Source organism: Pleuronectes platessa, chromosome 9, assembly GCF_947347685.1.
Source record: "Pleuronectes platessa chromosome 9, fPlePla1.1, whole genome shotgun sequence".
In the NCBI taxonomy this organism is placed as follows: Eukaryota; Metazoa; Chordata; class Actinopteri; order Pleuronectiformes; family Pleuronectidae; genus Pleuronectes; species Pleuronectes platessa.
In genome coordinates this window covers 5788938-5809224 of record NC_070634.1, presented here as the reverse complement: position 1 = coordinate 5809224, position 20287 = coordinate 5788938, and the positions used below count along the sequence as shown (strand labels likewise).

Below are 20287 nucleotides of genomic sequence, written 5' to 3'. Positions count from 1 at the left end.
AACTCCCCAAAGGTAGAGTACCGAAGTTCTCTGATACCCCTTCCAATTATTGAAACACCCTTTAGCCGGATTGGCATGGACATAGTTGGACCCTTACCGAAGTCTAGCCGTGGCCACCGCTATATTCTAGTTATACTGGATTACGCAACCCGTTACCCGGAGGCAATTCCTCTATGGTCTGCTACTGGGAAAGTGGTCGCAAGAGATGTTTCTGCTCTTCAGTAGATGGCCTGCCGGATGGAATCCTGACAGACCAAGGGTCCTGCTTTATGTCCAATGTGATGAAATGTCTGTGCCAAAGTCTAAAGGTGAGACAAATCAGAACCTCCGTCTATCACCCTCAGACAGACGGACTTGTAGAGAGGTTCAACAAAACCCTAAAACACATGCTGCGTAAGGTTATCGATGTTGATGGTAAGAACTGGGACCAACTGCTGCCTTACATCCTGTTCTCTATACGGGAAGTGCCCCAGGGTTCCACAGGATTTTCACCATTCGAGCTTCTGTACGGTCGGAGACCCCGGGGCTTGCTGGATGTGGCCAAGGAAGCCTGGGAACAGCAGCCGTCCACCCAGCGCAGCATCGTAGAACACGTGGAACAAATGCACCACAGAATGACCCAAGTCTGGCCCTTAGTTCGGGAGCACATGCAGCAAGCCCAGGCGCAGCAGGCACAGGTATACAACCGGAGAGCCCAGGTGAGAGAGTTCAAACCAGGAGACAAGGTAATGGTTTTACTTCCAACGAATGACTGCAAGTTTTTGGCCAAGTGGCAAGGGCCTTGTGAAATACTGGAAAGGGTGGGGCCTGTGAATTACCGTGTACGGCAGACAGGCCGCAGGAAAGCCCAACAACTTTACCATGTCAATTTGCTGAAGCCATGGCATGAACCTCTCCCTGTCCCCCTCTAATGTCCTGCTAGCTAACCTGCCTCCCCAGGTCCTCCCGCCAGTGAACATGAGTGACCAGCTGTCATCCAGGCAAGGACAAGACCTCCGAGAACTACTCGAAAGAAACAGAGACGTCTTCTCTGAGGCCCCGGGTCGAACAACAGCCATGACATCAGAACAGAGCCGGGAAAGATAGTAAGGCTACGACCATACCGAATCCCAGAGGCCAGACGGGAGGCCATCAGAAACGAGGTGAGGAAAATGCTTGACCTTGGGGTGGTGGAGGAGTCACACAGTGCCTGGTCCAGTCCTATAGTCCTGGTTGGGAAGCCGGATGGCAGCATTAGGTTCTGCAATGACTATAGAAAGTTAAATGAGATTTCTCTGTTTGACACCTACCCTATGCCCCGGGTAGATGAGCTGGTCGAGAGGTTAGGACCTGCCTGGTTCATCTCCACGCTAGATTTAACCAAAGGATATTGGCAGGTTCCACTCACCCCACAAGCAAGGGAGAAGACGGCCTTCTCAACGCCAGACGGTGCCTTCCACTATCGAGTCCTCCCGTTTGGTCTTCATGGAGCAACGTTCCAGAGGCTCATGGATAAAGTGCTCCGGCCACACCAGGCCTACGCTGCGGCGTACCTGGACGACATTGTTATCCACAGCACGTCGTTGGAGAACCATCTGAAGCACCTGGCAGCTGTTCTCCAGGCCTTACGAGAGGCGGGATTGACAGCCAACCCTGCAAAGTGCTCCCTCGCGTTGGAGGAGGCGAATTACCTGGGGTACACTGTCGGACGAGGAAACGTGAAACCCCAAGTAAAGAAGGTGGATGCAATAACAACCTGGCCCCAACCCCAGACCAAACGCCAGGTGAGAACCTTTCTAGGGTTATTTGGGTATTACAGACAATTTATTCCTAACTTTGCCTCTTTAGCGGCCCCCTTACATGAAATGACAAGCAAAAGTGCATCCAACCGGGTGAAGTGGACGGAACGGACACAGCTGGCCTTCAACGCTTTGAAGAAAGCCCTCTGCAGCGAAACCGTGCTACACACCCCCGACTTTGGCAAGAGGTTTGTACTTCAGACAGACGCGTCAGAGGTAGGCCTTGGGGCAGTCCTGTCCCAAATACATGATGGAAGTGAATATCCCATAACCTTTGTAAGCCGCAAACTGCTTCCCCATGAAAAGAATTATGCAACCATAGAAAAGGAGTGTCTAGCGGTTAAATGGGCAATAGAAAAACTAAGATATCACCTACTGGGTCGAGAGTTTACATTGGTCACTGACCACGCCCCATTGAAGTGGATGGCCCTCAACAAAGATAGGAATGCCAGAATAACCCGTTGGTTTCTACACCTACAGGACTTTAAGTTTACAGTGGAACACAGAGCTGGAAGGCTGCATGGGAACGCCAATGCCATGTCGAGAAGGGACGACTGCCTGTGGTCGGCCGCTCCCCACCGTGGTTCGGAGCTAAGGAGGGGGGTATGTGAGGGCCCAGCCGGTGAGCAGTGCCCCACATGGCTGAGGACAGCCAGACAAGAGAGATCAAGGGGTGTGGTGTTGGATGGGCGGTAGTACTCCACAGAATCATCATAGGGAATTCCTCCCCTCCCAGGTGGCTCTGATTGTCCCTCACAGGTGAAGGGAATCAGCCGGGCAATCAGGAGCCTTCTTAAAACCCCCAAACAAAGGAGTGAGAGGCAGAGCTGCAGAGGAAAAGAGACCCAGACGCTTACAGCCAAACACTACCAGGGTAGGAGGCCATCGGCCTGCCTGTCTACTCTCCTGAAGAATAATTGCTGTCTCTCTCTTGTTGGATCAGAAATAGCCCGACGGAGCCACAGATGCAAACTGCCAACCAGGTGAAGAGTTTGAGTTACCTTTGGATGCCCTCCTCCCTTTTCCCCTCAAGTTATAAATAAAACCTTTTGTTATATTCACCACAACCCCTGCGTGTGACTGCTCCTTTTTCCGGTTGTGTACCCACTGTTTGCTTTTGCAAAGCCAGGCTCCCACAGTACACAATCAGTCACATGTCTTGAAAATGATAACATCAAGCGTCAAGGGGGGCCACCACCTTCAGCAGGGACAGCTTCGTCTGAGTCCCTCAAGAAGTCCTGAGCTCACAGAGGGACCTGAAGGACTTTACAGGAACAGTTTGACCTTCAGGGATTTTTCTGACTGGTTTTCTGAAAGAGAGACCAGGAGATCAAACCCTCATCAGACCACAAACAGCAGTGATGAGAGCAGTCGGGTGGCGTTTGTTATTGTCCCACAGAAGCTGCTTTAGCTCCTCATGCTCAGCTACCAGCTGATTACTCATATTCACCAATATAAAAATACATGAATTTTCCCTGAATGTCAAAGTTTACATATTCAGAAGAAGAAACTGTATGGATCTTTTTGAAATCGTACAAAACGTTAATGTTCTTTGATTTGATGCTTTTCCTCCATTGCTGAGATTTGTGAAGCTGTTGTTACTTTCCTTGTGAGCCACATTTTCCTCGTCTCATGACTGTAAGCTTTTCATTGTACAGTCTCTGGTTTGGTTTTGTGTTTTTAATGATTAAAACAAAGTGGTTTCCTTTAGAACGGGTCCTTCCTTTGTTTCCATTCTCTCAGTGACTCTGCAAAAAGTGTGGAGGCTCATCTCACAGGGACGTCCTCACATGCACCAGTTGGAATAAAAAAGAAACACCGTCTGTGTTGAACCCTGACGAGTCTGAAGCTTGTGGAAAACAACAAGGTGACACTGGTGTGAGAAAAGCTCTGAGGTCTCGGTTTGGTTGAAGAAAGTCAAGTCAAGAATCTGGGGTGTCTTTTAATACTGGTATAATTAGTTTCAATACAAATCCACATCTCATTGCTTGATTTCACACAAGCAGGAACAATATAAAATCTGAAGTACACATGTTTTTACACATCCACTACCTCACGGAGTGTGGGACATGTTTGTTTTATAGGGCTGCCTTCAGGCAGAATATTTACAGTCACTATTTTTCCCACATTTAGATTAATGGCCTTGTTTAGATTTATTTTATTTTTGACTAACTGGTTTGATTATTAGTTTCTTTGTTCTATTTTATTTTGTTCTCTGGCAATGTGCAATATGGTTGACTGGTTCTGTGCAATCCGGGTTTAATGACTTGAAGGTTACTGGCTCCATAAACTAGAGGCCCTCTTCTGTCATTTTGTTGTATTATATCACTTGCAGGGTTTCTTAAAGTGTGCTGTTTTTTTTAATGCATGATATTTTAACGTTGTAAAATTGGGTCTGGAGACTTTACTTTCTCTCTTTTTAATCTGTTATTTGTTAGGGACCTCCCGATCAATACGATCCCGATACGTAGGTGGCGATACGATATGTATTGCGATTCTGTGGGTATTGCGATTCGATATTACGATTTATTTTTATTCTTGTGTTGTAATAATGTCATTACATAATTACTTTATTGCTTAATTTATACAATATAACAACAATCGGTTGAAGAAGTTAGTGCAATGCTACACTGTATCTTACTTCATAGTGCTGCCATTATCCTAATATATAACCATAAATTGTTTTTCAATATATGAGCATTAAGTCGTGAATGTAGCGCTGTAGGAAAAGTGTATTTTTGAACATTGAATGATACAATTTCTTATCTCATTGTATTGATCTTCTGACCAATAGAAGCTTAGACTGTCTCCTTTATGGAGCTGTTCCATATTATTTTTCCACACACACACACACACACACACACACACACACACACACACACACACACACACACACACACACACACACACACACACACACACACAAAATAAGGTGAAATCCTGAATTACTCGTGCACCAATGTGATACAACTCATATCCTTAAAACATCTCACTCTACCAGGCTTTTCCAAAATGTCCATCAATGTTAAACTTTATACAGATACTAAATTTAAAATCTTCTGCATGAATATTGTAAATTCAAACGTCAGAGGCTATGAATTGATTTAACATGTCAGCTACCGATTGGATTTTCACCATGGTCAGCTTGGAAACCATCAAGATCAGTGTAATAGTTAAACCTGGGGACTTTGTAGTCAATATTTAACATTTGAGGACATTTTAACTTCCTTATCTGTGAAGGTTGGTAGGCATCAAGGTAACCTAAGCTCAGAAAGCAGCGAGTGTTGACAGAAGAGGAACATTTTGTGACGGACTTGTGACCTCAGGCCCTCACTTGCCAAACGGAGGGGGGTGTTCAGCCGAGGCTTACTCTGCCTGTTTCCACAGCTCGGTGGGGTTTTGCTTCTCTTGTCACACTGCTGGAAACATGTCGTCCGTACCTGTACCTCCACCAAAGTGCCTACTGAAACCGATGGTGGTTCCTTTCCGCCACATGTTTGGACCGGGTCCTTCCAACGTCCCCCCTCGTATCCTGCAGGCCGGGGCCAATCCTGTCATTGGACACATGCATCCAGAGATATTTGAGGTAACTGTGTGTTTAACATGAATGATTGATGAATGACGACTTGCGAGGAATAGAAAAAGGCATCAACAGTTTTTTTTAAATATACTGTATCTGTCACAAAACTATGCAGAGTTCATAGAAAAGCAATAAACCCTGTTTCAAAGACAGGCCAATGTCACAATCTGCCTCCATCTTGAGGTACAGTCAAATCTAATAGGAAGTAAATCAGATAGAAAGCAAATGTAATACTCTTACAAATTTCATGCAGTTTCTGATGCCAATACTTCTGTTTCATGCCATTTTGCTCCTATTGTAATATATTTCAAAGGGAAATATTGTGTCTATTCTGTCAAAACATATAATTAACTAGTAAGATATGATGCATTTCTATAAATGTTATGATAAACCTGTTTAGTAAATTCGTATAACATTTACTCTGCCTCATCCAGATGCAACATTAAAATGCTGCTCCAAATGGAATGCCATTGTTTTTTTAATAGACTTGTTTTTTCATCATTGTTTGGTTATTTTGTTATTGAACACGTTCTATAAATGAAATGTTAAAAACTATGAAAAAAATAATTTAATGTTGTTCCAGTTAGTTATCATGACGAAACCAGCAATCAGTCACATTGGTGAGGCTACAGAATCAGTTTTTTTTCTGCTGCTACATGGTGGAATGGTACAGATAATACATTTCTATTTATACTTTTCCTCATAAAAGATTTTTCATTTCACGTTACAGATAATGAATGACATCAAAAGTGGAATCCAGTACATGTTTCAGACTCAGAACCGCGTGACTTTAGCTGTGAGCGGCACAGGCCACACTGCCATGGAGTGTGCCATCTTCAACGCAGTGGAGCCCGGGGAGGGGGTGCTGACGGCAGTGAATGGAATATGGGGCGAGCGAGCAGCAGACATGGCAGAGAGGATAGGTACTTTAAAATCATTATCAAATGATGGAATTCAAATCCTCACAAATATATAAAATCATGTGTTTTAATCCAACAGGTGCCAGAGTGAATACCATTGTGGCGCCTCCTGGGGGCTTCCTCACCAACGAAGAAATTGAGCAGGTATTAGACTCTAGACTTTACTGACCCCTGGAGGAAATTAGTTTTCACAGTCATTTCAGCTGAATCAAACATCAATTAATTAATTAATTTCCATTAAAGCTGCGTTCAGATTGGTCACACTGTTATCTCATCACAGGCCTTAGCAAAGCACAGGCCCGCCCTGTTCTTCCTTGCACATGGGGAATCTTCCACGGGAGTCCTGCATCCTTTAGATGGAATCGGACAGCTGTGCCACAAGTGAGAAACAACACTGACACATCTGTCTTCATCACATCTGTATCAAATGATAAGCAGATGATAACAGATGTGGTATGACTTGTGTCCTCAGGTATAACTGCCTGTTTCTCGTAGACTCTGTGGCTTCAATGGGAGGAGCCCCTCTGCACATGGACCAGCAAGGTTAGTTTAATCCTGCAGAGTGTTTTCCAGTGGCACATTTGTATTGTGCTTCATCTGATTTGTTTTTTAAATGTCCATATCGACAGGGATAGACATCCTCTACACAGGCTCTCAGAAGGTGCTAAATGCTCCGCCGGGTACAGCACCTATCTCCTTCAGTGAGAGAGCATGGTGAGACCTCTGTATACCTACAAGCCTGCCAGTAATAGATTAACATCACATTATAAAGTATGTTTCATGCTGAATTTGTCCACAGCCAGAAAATATTCAACCGGAGGACAAAACCAGTGTCATTCTTCCTGGATTTGAAATGGCTTTCAAACTATTGGGGATGTGATGGCAAGCCGTCAAGAGTGTGAGACATTTGTGTTTCCTGCAGCCTGGATCTGATCACATTTCAAAAAGAGGTTTCATTTTTAGCCGTACTTGCACAACTTCTGTTTATTGCTCTCTCTGCCTCATTTCCTCTCTATAGATATCACCACACAGGCCCAGTCACTGCTTTCTACTCTCTGAGGGAGAGCCTTGCTGTGCTTGTTGAAGAGGTGGGACATGTGCTTCAGAGGAATGGTTTGATTTTGCTTTGAGCTGCAACAGTTCTGCAGCCATTGAGTATTATAATAGTATACCTCTGTGCCAACAATACTTTTGTAGGAACAAGGTAAAAATATGAATTACCTACTTTACCTTTTGCTTTGGTATGGGACCTATGAACAAGTGAGTTGTGTATGTATGATGTCAAACAAAACCCTGATCAGTACACTGGAAATTAGCATAACGTCAATGTAAATATGGTACAGGTAAATGGTTATGTTGTTGTATAATGTTTGTTCAAATGAAATATTTTGTTGATCTAAGGGTCTGGAGAAATCCTGGGAAAGACATAAAGAAGTGGTGAAATACTTCCACACTAGCCTAGAAAGCATGGGGCTCCACCTTTTTGTCAAAGAAAAAGTGAGTCTTAAGTTTCAATACAACCACTTATTTGTTGTTGGTGGATTTCACACGCTCATTCAAGTCCCTGTTATAACAAGAAAAAACATCACCATGTCGGGATTTAATGGTTGTTACAGAAAGCAAGGCTGCCGACTGTCACCACCATTGTTGCTCCTACTGGATATGACTGGAAAGACATCACAAGCTACATCATGAAAACACATAATATAGAAATTTCCGGAGGGCTTGGACCATCGGTTGGCTTGGTAAATGATTATTTGGCTGTATACACACTTCTTGTTTTGTTTGCACACTGAGAAGTTTCTTAAGATTTGTGCCTAGCCTGAATCTCTGATTTTTTGGGGTCTTTTCAGGTGTTACGTGTGGGACTGATGGGATGTAACAGCAGCAAGGCCCATGTTGACATGCTGCTGGCAGCACTGAAAGATGCTCTGAAACACTGTCATGAGAACAAATTGTAATGCTTGTCTGCTGAATTGAGGCAGAAATGACCCTGAATCACTGTTACTATTGAACTGGAGACTGTGTATAAGCAATAAATCATTACCCTCAGAAGTTGTCTTGTGCAGTTCAGTCATTACGTGAATGGGAACGTCTGGCTGTTCCCCATAGAGCTGTAATACCTCTGTGATCTTTACCTATTACAACAGTCTAATATGAACTTGAATTTACAAACCTTTGACAAAATTCTTATCTAAATGGTTTATTTTCTAAATGAGAGAGTTCACATGTATCCTAACTAAGTGCATTTCTATGCTAGATGTTTTTACAGGTTCTTTCATCTTAGAGATAACCTCAAACATTTTCCATGTAGGTACTAGATCAACAAGAAACGTGAAACTTTGCTACATTATAGTGTGTATGTCACCCTGATAATTTAAAATACACATTGAGATAGTGTTGAATTTTTGCCCTTTAAATATTTGTTGAGACAAAATGTTGACAGGTGAAGTAATAGTACTCAAATAGCTTTCCTTTTAAATTGAAAGAGAATATAGGCTGCTCCGTTTCCTGAATTCAGCACTTGCATTACTATGCCTTACAGATTTACTTATCTAGAAACATGAATTTATCAATTTATCATATTTCAAATGTTACATAGTGTGAATAAAGAAACAACGTAAATCACAATAAAAATAAAGGCAGATCTAGTATTAAAGGTCTTTTACAATGTAAATATAAAACTATTTGTCTGACTCTATCATTGAACGTTGGATTAGAATGTATTAGTTATATCTAGGTGGTACCTGACCAACGTGTGTCTGTCTTGACATTTCAATAAAGTTATTGGCGAAAAAAACAATAACAATCGAAGACGGAAGTGCGTCAGCGCACTTCCTTGTTTTCAGTAGGCTTCGGTAAAACCGCGGGTAAATGTGAGGTTTGGTCTGTGGTGTAACTGATCTTCACCGAGCGCTCTGTCGGTCTCCGTCTCCTCTGTCCAGCTCACAGACACAGTGAGGTGTCATGGCGTGTAAGCGAGGAGCGCTCATCGTGCTGGAGGGGGTGGACAAGGCCGGGAAGACCACCCAGTGCCAGAAGCTGCTGCAGGCGCTGCAACAAAGCGGGCGGTCGGTGGAGATGATGCGGTTCCCCGGTAAGGCGGTGATCACTCTGTCGGGCTTCACGTTAATATTCCTTGTGCAGCAGGACGTTCATTCATTCGCTAACTTGGTGATTACATGATTACATGTCGCAGACAGGAGCACCACGATCGGACAGCTGATCAGCGCCTACCTGCAGAAGAAGAGCGACCTGGAGGACCACACGGTTCACCTGCTGTTCTCTGCCAACCGCTGGGAGATGGTGTAAGACTCAGACTCACTCCGAGCGCTCCCTGTTTGTTTTGAACAGTGTTTACTTTGATAACGGACCGTATTCACTGCAGACGTGTAGGTCACCTGAAAGTATCACCACGGCACTTTAGGGCGCTGGCACCATCACCTGACCACTTCCTGTACTGACGACTGAGGATGTCAGCTGTGCAAACATAACAAGACTCCCATGGCGCTTCTTCTTGGCAGCCATCTTGACTTGAAACAGCAGGTGATTAGCAACATCTGTGTTCACCTGCTGTATCATTTCAAAATGGCAGCTAGCCTAAAAGGCCTAAAGCATAGACTATAAATATATATATAAAAAAGCCTCCCCCTCTTAACCTGTTAACATTAGGGCTGTGGTGGGAAAGTCATTAATCTCCCTACCTTACCTCTTGACTTGTTCATCGGGATTCCAATGAGATGGAGAACCAGGGTGTGAAGAAAATCTGACTCCACATACTCTGCCTTTTTATAAAGAACATAACTATTTATAATAGAAGGTTATCATACTCCGACTTTGCTCTGGAATTTGTAAACCGGAATATGAAAAATCTTTTACCGACTCATAAACATTGTAATCTGATTGCTGTCATATTCAGAATAATAGGCAGGATATTGCTGTCAAAGTCAATTTACTGAGAACTTTTATTTTTAGTCAATCCCCAATATACCATCGTGGTGCCCTTTAATATTTACTAAAGCACCAACTGTGTTGACCCACTGCTGACAACATTCCCTGTGCTAATGGTTTGATTTTTCTTATGCTGCATATTTGAATGATTCTAACCCACAGACCGTTGATGAAGAAGAAGCTGGAGCAAGGCATCACTCTGGTTGTAGATCGGTACGCCTTCTCCGGAGTTGCTTTCACCGGTGCCAAGCCGGTGAGTCTCACCACATTCCATCTGTGCACCTATCAGACAGTATCATCGTGTGGGTAATTGCCACGTCCTGTCGTCTCCAGGGGTTCTGTCTGGACTGGTGCATGAAACCGGACGTGGGACTGCCAAAGCCAGACCTGGTGATGTTCCTGCAGCTCAGCCCGGTGGAGGCTGCTCTCAGAGGTCAGTTTGGAGAGGAGAGATACGAGACCAGCAGCTTCCAAAGAGCAGTGCAACAGAAGTTTGAACATCTGATGAAAGATCCCTCAATAAACTGGCAGGTATGAGTCCGATCTGTGAGGCTACATCCAGCTCACTATGTTTTAGTTTGAAAACAATCTCTGTTCACACAAGCTGTTTGCTCTATCCGTTTTAATCCCTGTCCATAATAATACGTGAAAACTCGCATGACCACATATACTGGGCATGTATGTGTTGTAAACAGGGAGGCAAGCGCATCCTGCTGCACATGGGTATTATGGCAGATTGCCCCGAATAATTTTATTTAAAATTAAATTTTTACATTTGTACTGTTAGCTGTTCAATTGAGTACATGCATATCAAAATAAAATTTAATCTTTTCACCTCGTTTTCTGCCACAATTAGCTCTTTGAAAAACTGTTTGTCAATGAAGCGCAATGTTTCGTGGGGTGTGTTGGGCTGGGAGGGATCCACACAATGACAACTATGATTAAATGGATCACAATTAACCTGTGTTGTAAATGGTCTGTTGTAGGTAATCGATGCTTCTAAGAGTGTCGACGATGTGCACAAGGACATCACCACCCACAGCCTTAACACCATCAACACAGCTCACAACCTGCCCCTTGGAGAGCTGTGGAAGTGATCGTGGCTCCAGCTGCTGTTTCAGGACCAAGACAAGTCTGTAATATGCAAGATTTAGTTATTTTTGTATATAATAGCTGACTTACTCTTTTGCTCATTACACTTCTTATTAGTTCAAACTTTTACCTGCCATTCCTTGACTGGAAGCAGAAGAGAACCGCCTCAGCTGGGATTCAAATATCATTTTACATCAAAGAGAGAAACATTTGTGCTGTCAAATATCCGATAGTGATTTTATTTTTGTTTTTTAATCCTCTTACATATCTATTGTTATTTCACCTGTCTATATATTGTGTTGATTAAATAAATAATCTTAAAATGAACTTGTGTACATGATCCGACTTGGCAAGGATACTTTGCATGATTAATTCAATTATTACAACTTGTCTGGACTGAATTTGGTTTCGTTACAGGATTCAGTTTTTAGTGACATACCGCGGAAGCAATGGGCACGATGAACCATTGTGTTCTATACGACATAAAACTGTTATGGCAATTTTTTCTTATGGAGTCAGGGAAAGGCACCATATCACTTCAGAATAAACATTTAAAGTGTTAAGACTCAATGCAAACACATGTATGTGAAGATGTGCATACAGAATTTGTCCTGAGCTCCTGCTACTGCTTCCACCAGGCAGTCTCGATGTTGGATACAGAGCGTAATCAGAGGTTGGAGAACACTGTGTGACACACACTGACTACACCATTGGAGCTGGACTGGCTCAAGAGTTCTCCAAATAATGTTCCTCCCCTCAGGCTTTTCCTTCTGATACAGAGAAGAGGGAATCTCCCGCCTACTGTCAAGAACAGTTAATCATTGTTCGAGTGTTCCTCACAGGGAAAGGATCTCAAACTCTTCGTCTTCTGAGTCAAAGAACCGCTCCAACCTGTCAGAGTCTGAGAAGTCTGTGAAGAGAGCGTCAACACAAAAGAAAACCAACAATCATTAAAATTCATTTAATAAACCACATTTCTCCGAATATTATTGTTTATATTATTATTCAAGAGTGTGGTGCTTCAGTTTGAGAACAGGACTTGTTGAAATCTTTCTTTCAATTCATTTCCTGCTTAAATTTCCTGCCATCCAATTCTCCTTGCTCTCACATTACCTCTGTGCGCACCTGAAACATCTGCTCTCAGATCTTTATTTCTGCGCGACAGGTCCATTAAAATTCCCCAACCAACACAAAGCCTTGTGTAGTAATGAAGAATTGAATTGCCCCGCCCTCATTTTGGCTACTTTTGCTGTCTAAGCTGTGGCAATTAAATACAGGAGGAAAAGAAACCAGCGTGGTAGCATCCATGTTGTTTTGATTCCCAGAACGTAAAAAGATTGACATCCATGATTATACTGCTCCCCGTTAAGTAGAGTTCTGCGGCACTCTTGCTCCATGAAGGTGTTGTCATCTTTTCTTCAAGCACAGCAACAGGAAGCCGGCGTAAATAACGTAGAGGCAGGAAGTGCATGAACCCGGTTTAAGCAATTGTCCTTACGGGACTCTGTAAAGCTAACGCACCCACAATAAGGGTGGGACAATTTCATTCATCACTACATCTGACATTTTAGTAGTTGGACATTTTTAACAGAATCTGAGGGCAAGGAGAAATCCCAGAGCAAATCTGAACGTGAAACCCTGCTCTCAAACTGAAACAATGCTCTTGAATAAAGACTGCCATGGAATACATGTTGGATACTTACCAGGAGTGAGGTTCAGAACATCCACGCTGACCATGTGACAGGGCTGGCTGTCAACGAGTTCAAACATGGGCAGGCCCCCTCTTCTGCAGGACAGCTGGTAAAGGGACATTTCATCATCATTTATGCTTCATCCCAAGGATCATGGTACTTTATTGAACTGCTTTAGACGAGTCAAAGGAGCAGTATTCATGCTGACACACATACCCTTCTTATGCGCATACACCAGTCATCAAACTCGTCCTCTGTTCTGCAGAAGAAACCCTGGCAGACACCAGAAAAAACAATCGGCTATGGAACATCTGAATTACTGTGAGAGGTTTTCTGCCTGCTCACATTCACGATTAACAATGGTCTTTAGTTTGAGACACAAAAGCTCTGCCCTATAAAACCCTCCCTGCCATTCCTACCGCTGCGATGGATGGGTCCAGTTCACAGATGTGCATGCGGCAGGGTGGGTGCTGACAATGGTACGTCTCATCAGGGACCTGGCTGTCTTCACACGGATCCACTGCAGGCTGTGTGGTGTGTGGGTCTAAGTAGATGAGTTCTTCTCCTGATGAGAAAAAGACAAGAAAGAAAAACATGCTCAGAAACAGATTTGACCGTACAAAGTCAAATTATTATGGTGAGCATGAGCTGGGTGTTTATTTCACAAACAATGAGACCAGACATACCGACATAACCAATGAAGTAATGGGCACTGTTGGGTTTCCCCCCAATAACCCCCAAGGACTGAGGCAGCATGAAGCATTGCTGTGGAAAGAGACAAGAGGGTTTTATCTCACCACAGCTTTGGCTGGATTTACCGCAGTGTAAGGTAACATCTAAGACCTAACATTACATCAACCAACAGAAATACATCTGGATCTTTTGCTGCTAAATGCTGACTGTACAAACAGAGGTCAGGTAACAATTTTCCATGAGATTCAATCTTCTTATTTACCCGTACACATACAAGAAGCCATGTGACCCACTGTTTATATACAATATTAATCAAAGCTTCTTTAGACACTGAAGTTGGACTGTGGACAAATCACACAAAGAAGTCACGTGTAAGGTCGTCGTAACACCAGTTAATGGTTACTAGTGTACAAACCTATTATTTTATATTTCGCTTTTATTATAAATAACAACAATAATATTACAATAACCTTTTAACAACGCTCAAAGACCCTTAAAATACACATCATCTATCACACATTAAAAGCAGTTGTGAAGAGGGGGGTTTGGAGTCATGTTTTGAACGTGGACAGGTCAGTGCAGTCTCTGATTTGTTCAGCTACGGTGAAAGGTTTTGGTCCGTCGGCTTTTTTTAAATTATACTCAAAACAAATTGAATTATCTTTCAGGAACAGGTGAACAAATATCTTGATTGGTTTCTCCACACAAAACAATAATTGGAGCTAATCACAAACAAGAACTTGTAGCAGTCCACTTTGTTTTTAACTTGGAGTGCATGCCCTGTGTCTGTGTACCAACCACAATTACATAATTAAACATGTCCCAAGCGTCCAAAGTATGTTATTGTTGTGTAATAACTCACATGGACTAATTACACTGGGTGACCTCACTTTTCACATTTCTTTAAGTTTGAATGAGTAGTTGATATACATACTGCCGTTTCTCACCTTGAGGGTTTCAATATAGGCCTCGTTGATGTCACTCAGGCCCAGCCTGAGGGGGATGAGCAGGACCAGGGGTCTCCACAGAGCCGTTTCCTCCTCAGCCATCGCACACGCACCCTCGAGGCAGCCATTCAGATCCCCCCCTGCCTCGGCGTCTCCACAGGCCTCTGCCGCATCCAGCCAGGGCATACAGAGCCGCTCTGCATGAAGAAAACAACCGTCACTGAACCACAGAATTAGTGAAATAGTAATTTTGTGCTTTCCTGTTTGTCTTAAGAAAGCTGCACTGACCCAGATGCACATTTGGTCACGCAGTAAACCCAAGACAGAGAGGGTGGACACAGATGTGCTTTGGAGTAAAATACTCACATTGAACACTCAATTTAGTTTAATTCCATATGAACCTTTCAAACTGTGCACACTTGTAGTTTAACCTGGTATTGATTATTTGAGAGACATTTGAACTGCGTATTGTAATGGATGATAACAGGGGGAAAATCTCAAACACAAGGTTTGAACAGAGCAGCAGCAGCACTCACTGATCTCCTCGATGACCACAGTGTTGTCCATTGCCACGTGTACAACTAATCTGCTCCACGTATCAAACACTGCCAGTTTCCTGAGAGCAAAACAGCAGAGAGAGTCACACTTTGGTTAAACGGACCCTTTTATTAATTTGTTTTTTTTACCTAATCAGAGTAAAGAATCATATCTTTGGTTTAAATATTTTTTAAATGCACAGGCAAGAAACACAAAACACAATCCTGCTGCCAGGTTCACACTATGAAGCTAATTGACAGGTGGTAGGTGGAATTAGAGGATAGATTATCGACCTAGTCAAACTGTGTCAGGCTGGTTTCTGACAAAAATACATAAATGGTGTTTGGGCTGAGTCGACCAACAGCCTATAGAGACTATAGAAAACAGTGTCTTTTAACAAGGAGCTCATTTGTGTACTACTCAGGCTTAAAAGGCAAGTAGTGACAGCTAACATCAACTGAACGACAGGGTCACACATGCACTTGGTTGCGGTTAGCAAAAAAATCTGGAGAAAAATTAATTTACTCTGCAAATATTTTGAGAGGAAGGAAATGCAACGAATGCTAACTAATTTCACAGAATTAACAACGAAGAAAGGATATTTTTTTTTTGTTTTCAGCCTCTGTATCGGACATTGGTTACTCTCAGTATCGGTATTGACATTGACCTCTAGAAATCCATATCAGTCAGGCACTTAACATCTGGGTGTGCATCCAGCACCTTCATTATCAGGAGTTACATAAAATACCCAACTTTGTAATCATGTTCCGTTTTTAATGTTGTATGTTGTGTTGCACTATGCCCCATGAGAAACCACATTTTGTTCAGCTGTATACTTAGTATGTGGATGAAGGACAATAAAAGTGAAACATAAATAGGTAACACGACTTTTATTTGTTTACATTAAGTCTTATAAGAGCAGCTTCAACCTAACGACCTAAGACCCAAGATTTGTGTTTTTTATATCACTGCAAATTGACCATCTCTGGATTTTGGACCGGGCTAAAGCAGAGCAGTTTATGACCAGTACATTTTGGCAAAAGACAAATATGGCAGTTATGATGATAAAACGTCAATCAGTTTAAAAAATGTCTTTGTTTCACTTACTTTAGAACCTGGGCGACTGTGTTTGGTCCGTACCACTGGCCTATTGGCTTCCCCTCTCCAACCCCCATTTGGGCTGCAGCAGAACAAAACAACAACAACAACTTAATGCAAAAACCGTTTCAGAACTGAACTCTTAATTTAACTAAAAGGAATAAAGACTCACTACTGACCAATTTGATGGATGGAATAATAGCTGTCTTTTTTGTCAATGAAGGCGTTGAGAATACTTATGTACTCTTCTCTTTGTTTCTCGTCACTGTTCCATCTCCAGTCTGACATAAAAAAAATCAACAGTTATCAAACCTGTTTAAAACAGGCTCTGTGTTGCTCTAGGCTCCGGTTTACAACCTATAGAAGAGCTGTTAGTGTCAAACAGGGACAATATATACTCTATCTATAGACGTACATCCATATCTTAGCTTGTCTATTTGAAAAGTTGTCTTACTTCTGCCTAAATGTCGGCACAACAACGCCTCGCCAAGGATCATCTGGCCGCATCGTAACATACACCCCCATCCTGTATCTGACGTTGGTCCTGTCCCACCTGTAACACATTTAAGAACCCTCCATTAAAAAGAGTCAAATCTCAAGCGGGGGAGCTCAACTCAAACACACACTCCTTGTTTTCTACTCACCAATCGGCGGGAAGTTTTTTCTGTATGTGAACCACAGTCGTGAAGTGACATCTGATAAAATGTCATCTTTCTCTGCAGAAGAAACAGAAATTACCATCTTATAATACAACCTAAAACCCCTCACGTACACTCAAAATCCTAAAGTCCTACCTGTGAGTGCATTGTATTCTTTGCCCAAGATCCACACAGGCTCTGAGGTGTCAGGAAAATCTTCAAACTCTCCAAAGCGAAGTGTGTCATATGTCAAGGTTGCTGCAAAAGAAAATGACTGTATGTCAACTGTAAGTCTGTGAAAAATAACAATGGAGAAACTGCTGGTGCTCATATTGTTTGTCACTTACAACTTAGCAACAACTAAGCAGCTGATATAAGTGAAGCTAACTGTCAGGTTGTAAAGATGGAGTATCCATTAGTAGCTAGAGAAGAATTCCAAGAAGGATGTTCTATATATAGATACATGTACCTCTGTCTAAACAGTATCTAGCCATGCTACTTTAGATTAACCTGGGTCTCACTTTATATGCACAAGAGCAATCGAAAGAGGAATCTTATCCTGGCGGATAAAATAAAGTCTCCGGTTTCAATTTCCTGCCTAATGCATTGTCATAGGGAAATAAACAAAACTTTAAAACAAGCTCAGCAATTGTACTAAAAAAAGGCTACTCCTGAAATGAAATATTGTACGACTTTAACTTCACAGGACTTGAGAGAAACTGGTTTTAAAAGAAAAGTGAAATTTTTTGCAGCAGAGGCCAAGACATCCTGACTTTTACTCCCTGACACGGAGGTAAAAATGCTGACTCATTTTGTAATTCAGACTCTCAGTAAAATCTTATCAGATCACAGAGATATCCCAGATAACATCACTCTCAGACCATCAATTTTCTAACAACTCAGACAACAACTAAGACATTTTAAAGAAGTAAGCACGGGCTGAATAGTCATGAGTGAAGTTAACAGAACGTGATGTGTAACATCAGTTTAATTCCCCTGAATAACAAAGGATGCATAACTAATAAGTACAACAAACATAACAACCCCATACTATATACCCCTGAAGATCTAGGTCATCTGGTCATGTGGGGACACATAAATGGGGGTAAATGTCATGGTTTGTTGAAACATTTTATTTTAGATTGTAAACTGCCATGACGCTTTCTGTTTCCTACTGTTGTAAAAACACAACACGTTGTGTGCGGCTACGTGCATCTCTAGTGTATGTAGGCACTAATTGTCCATGCAAATGATCACATATTAAATAGTTTATTCACCAATATATATTAAAACTCGACAGTGGTCAATTGGTTGCATAAGTGCTCCAGCAGGAAAACCATTATAGAGCTCTCTTTACTTTGTATACCATAGGCTATTTTGGGAGGTACATTTCAGACTAATGACTAGTGAAGCTAGGTCAGATTGTCTCACTGGGGATAAAATCTGTGAGAAATAGACAGGTTTGGGGTCAGTGGTTAAGGTTATGTTTAGATTATGGTTAGAGTAAGACTCCAGCTAGTCTGTGTGAAATCCACAAAAGTGATGTAGATCAATATGTCTGTACGTGTGTGAATAATAAGTAACAAAAACAACAACAAATGATAATACAAATGATAATAATAATAATAATAATAACATTAATTATATCAGTGTGTGTGATGTGAAATGTTCATACTGTTTCACTACTTGTTCATCTAAAGAAAGACAAACACTCTCTGGTGCTTTTTATTACACTCTTGTGTGTGGTTTAGTGGTTTATTAAAAAACATATAGGCTCACCATAATGTCAACTACAAAATAAATGGACAGGAGAAGTTGACACGCTTGCTCATCACCTGTCAGATCAGATCAGACATGTTTACGGTGAGGAGTGAGCAAATATTATATGAAGTCTGTTCACTTTGAGTTCCATCATGAACCTCCATGAGTCCTGTTTCGTAATACAAACACAGATTCCCTCTCGTGGCTAACAGTACTGCTAACAGTAAAGTAGCAGTCTGTGTGTGATGGTGACAGAGCATCGGATGTTCGTCTTGGGCGTATCATGACGTTAGCATACAGACGGACCGAAGACAGGAGACAGATCAGAAGGAGCGAGACGTGACACCAACACATGACACCAACACTCGGTGAATGTGGGGACCGGACAGGAAGTCACGCGCCTTTAACGGGAGCTGTCACAACGGGGAAACCAACACATTTAGCCTTAGCAGCGGGCTAACGATAGTTAGCAGTTAGCTTTAGTCATCACTTTAGCACGCTAACGTCACCGAGGCTACAAAGAAACTGGGCTCTGTGTTGGACTGGCGGCTGGAGACGGTAATGCCGCCATGACAAGGCAGGAGATGAGCTCCCAGGTGTGAAATAACGATGAGTTGGTTGTTTTGGGGTTCGACTGAGTTGCTAAAGGAGAGAAAAACAATGTTATTTGGCTGTAGACTCTTACCTGCATCCATCCCGACGGTCTTCACCCTAACTTGTTTGTTGTTTTCTGCTCTTCGACCCGCTGGACCAATGGGACGAGAGTACGGCTGAGGAAGTCAGAATGAGGCGGGGCGTCCCCAAGACACCCAATTAGAAGTGGAGGGAGGGTTTACTGCACCCGGACCAATCAGTGGAGGAAACAGTTGGTGGTGCGTCCAAATACACATGCTGGTGGATATCTGACCATAATCAATCAATAGAACATATTATTATTATTATGATATTTGACATGCCAGTGTATGTTTTTAATAATTTTTTGTCATTTTCATTCAGAATTGGTTAAAAAAAAAGAAGCCAGCTGCTGCCCCCATTTGAAATCGGGAAATTTAATTAAACTGTGTATCATTAATATGGAAAAATATAAAGGTGAAGGTGCATGGCCCTCTGTATGAATGCATTTAATATATATATATATATATATAGACCGATGTATAGATAGATCTATAGATCTATATATTTTATTCTATCTTTTGTATATAGTTATTTGCTGATGTTGCTACTATTGCTATTATTGTTGTGTGTGTGTATATATATATATATCTTAGAGAGAGAAGACTTATAATTTCATTGTACCTGTCTATCACGACAACAGAGGTCTTTCAATCTTGACTTACGCCATCAACAATGTCTTAATTCATTCAACTATAAAGTTTAGTCTGTGTTTAGTGGTTCTGAGTGAACCCCTAAGCTGGGACTGCACCACTGTTGTTTGCATTTGCTGCAGTTTAGAAATACAAAACTCATTTTCCAATAATAATGAATGCCTGCACTGAAAAGCTTGCACCGAGGAGAAATAGAGAAGTAGTATGTACTCAAAAAAAGGGTTATCCTTGACTTAAACTAATAACTTAGCAATGAGACATAACTATGAAATCATG

General features: G+C 42.1%; 3 protein-coding genes across 6 annotated transcripts; 2 read left to right on the top strand and 1 right to left on the bottom strand.

Moving 5' to 3' along the window:
• The first annotated feature begins 5030 nt into the window (after positions 1 to 5030).
• agxta (alanine--glyoxylate and serine--pyruvate aminotransferase a) lies at positions 5031 to 8333 on the top strand. Its single transcript, XM_053430466.1, has 11 exons — positions 5031 to 5364; positions 6089 to 6281; positions 6358 to 6422; positions 6559 to 6659; positions 6751 to 6821; positions 6908 to 6992; positions 7078 to 7176; positions 7297 to 7366; positions 7680 to 7775; positions 7895 to 8023; positions 8132 to 8333. The coding sequence occupies exons 1-11, from the start codon at positions 5206 to 5208 to the stop codon at positions 8237 to 8239; spliced, it is 1176 nt and encodes a 391-aa protein (XP_053286441.1). The 5' UTR covers positions 5031 to 5205; the 3' UTR covers positions 8240 to 8333.
• A 767-nt stretch (positions 8334 to 9100) lies between these two features.
• Positions 9101 to 11648, top strand: dtymk (deoxythymidylate kinase (thymidylate kinase)). Its single transcript, XM_053430958.1, has 5 exons — positions 9101 to 9375; positions 9478 to 9586; positions 10392 to 10482; positions 10563 to 10760; positions 11216 to 11648. Exons 1-5 carry the CDS (start codon positions 9246 to 9248, stop codon positions 11324 to 11326), a joined length of 639 nt encoding a protein of 212 aa, XP_053286933.1. The 5' UTR covers positions 9101 to 9245; the 3' UTR covers positions 11327 to 11648.
• On the bottom strand, positions 11531 to 19488 carry atg4b (autophagy related 4B, cysteine peptidase). 4 transcript variants are annotated; one of them, XM_053430957.1, is made up of 13 exons: positions 19372 to 19488; positions 17082 to 17183; positions 16932 to 17003; positions 16742 to 16840; positions 16467 to 16568; positions 16297 to 16369; positions 15189 to 15268; positions 14653 to 14849; positions 13699 to 13777; positions 13432 to 13577; positions 13229 to 13285; positions 13025 to 13118; positions 11531 to 12231 (listed from the first exon to the last, which is right to left on the bottom strand). In XM_053430957.1, the coding sequence occupies exons 1-13, from the start codon at positions 19379 to 19381 to the stop codon at positions 12158 to 12160; spliced, it is 1185 nt and encodes a 394-aa protein (XP_053286932.1). In that variant the 5' UTR covers positions 19382 to 19488; the 3' UTR covers positions 11531 to 12157. The 4 variants fall into 4 exon arrangements, 2 of the variants coding, with proteins under 2 accessions (XP_053286932.1, XP_053286931.1); XM_053430956.1 differs by having other exon boundaries at positions 11531 to 12248; positions 13027 to 13118; XR_008339731.1 differs by having other exon boundaries at positions 12185 to 12231; positions 13229 to 13271.
• Between the last annotated feature and the right edge of the window lie 799 nt (positions 19489 to 20287).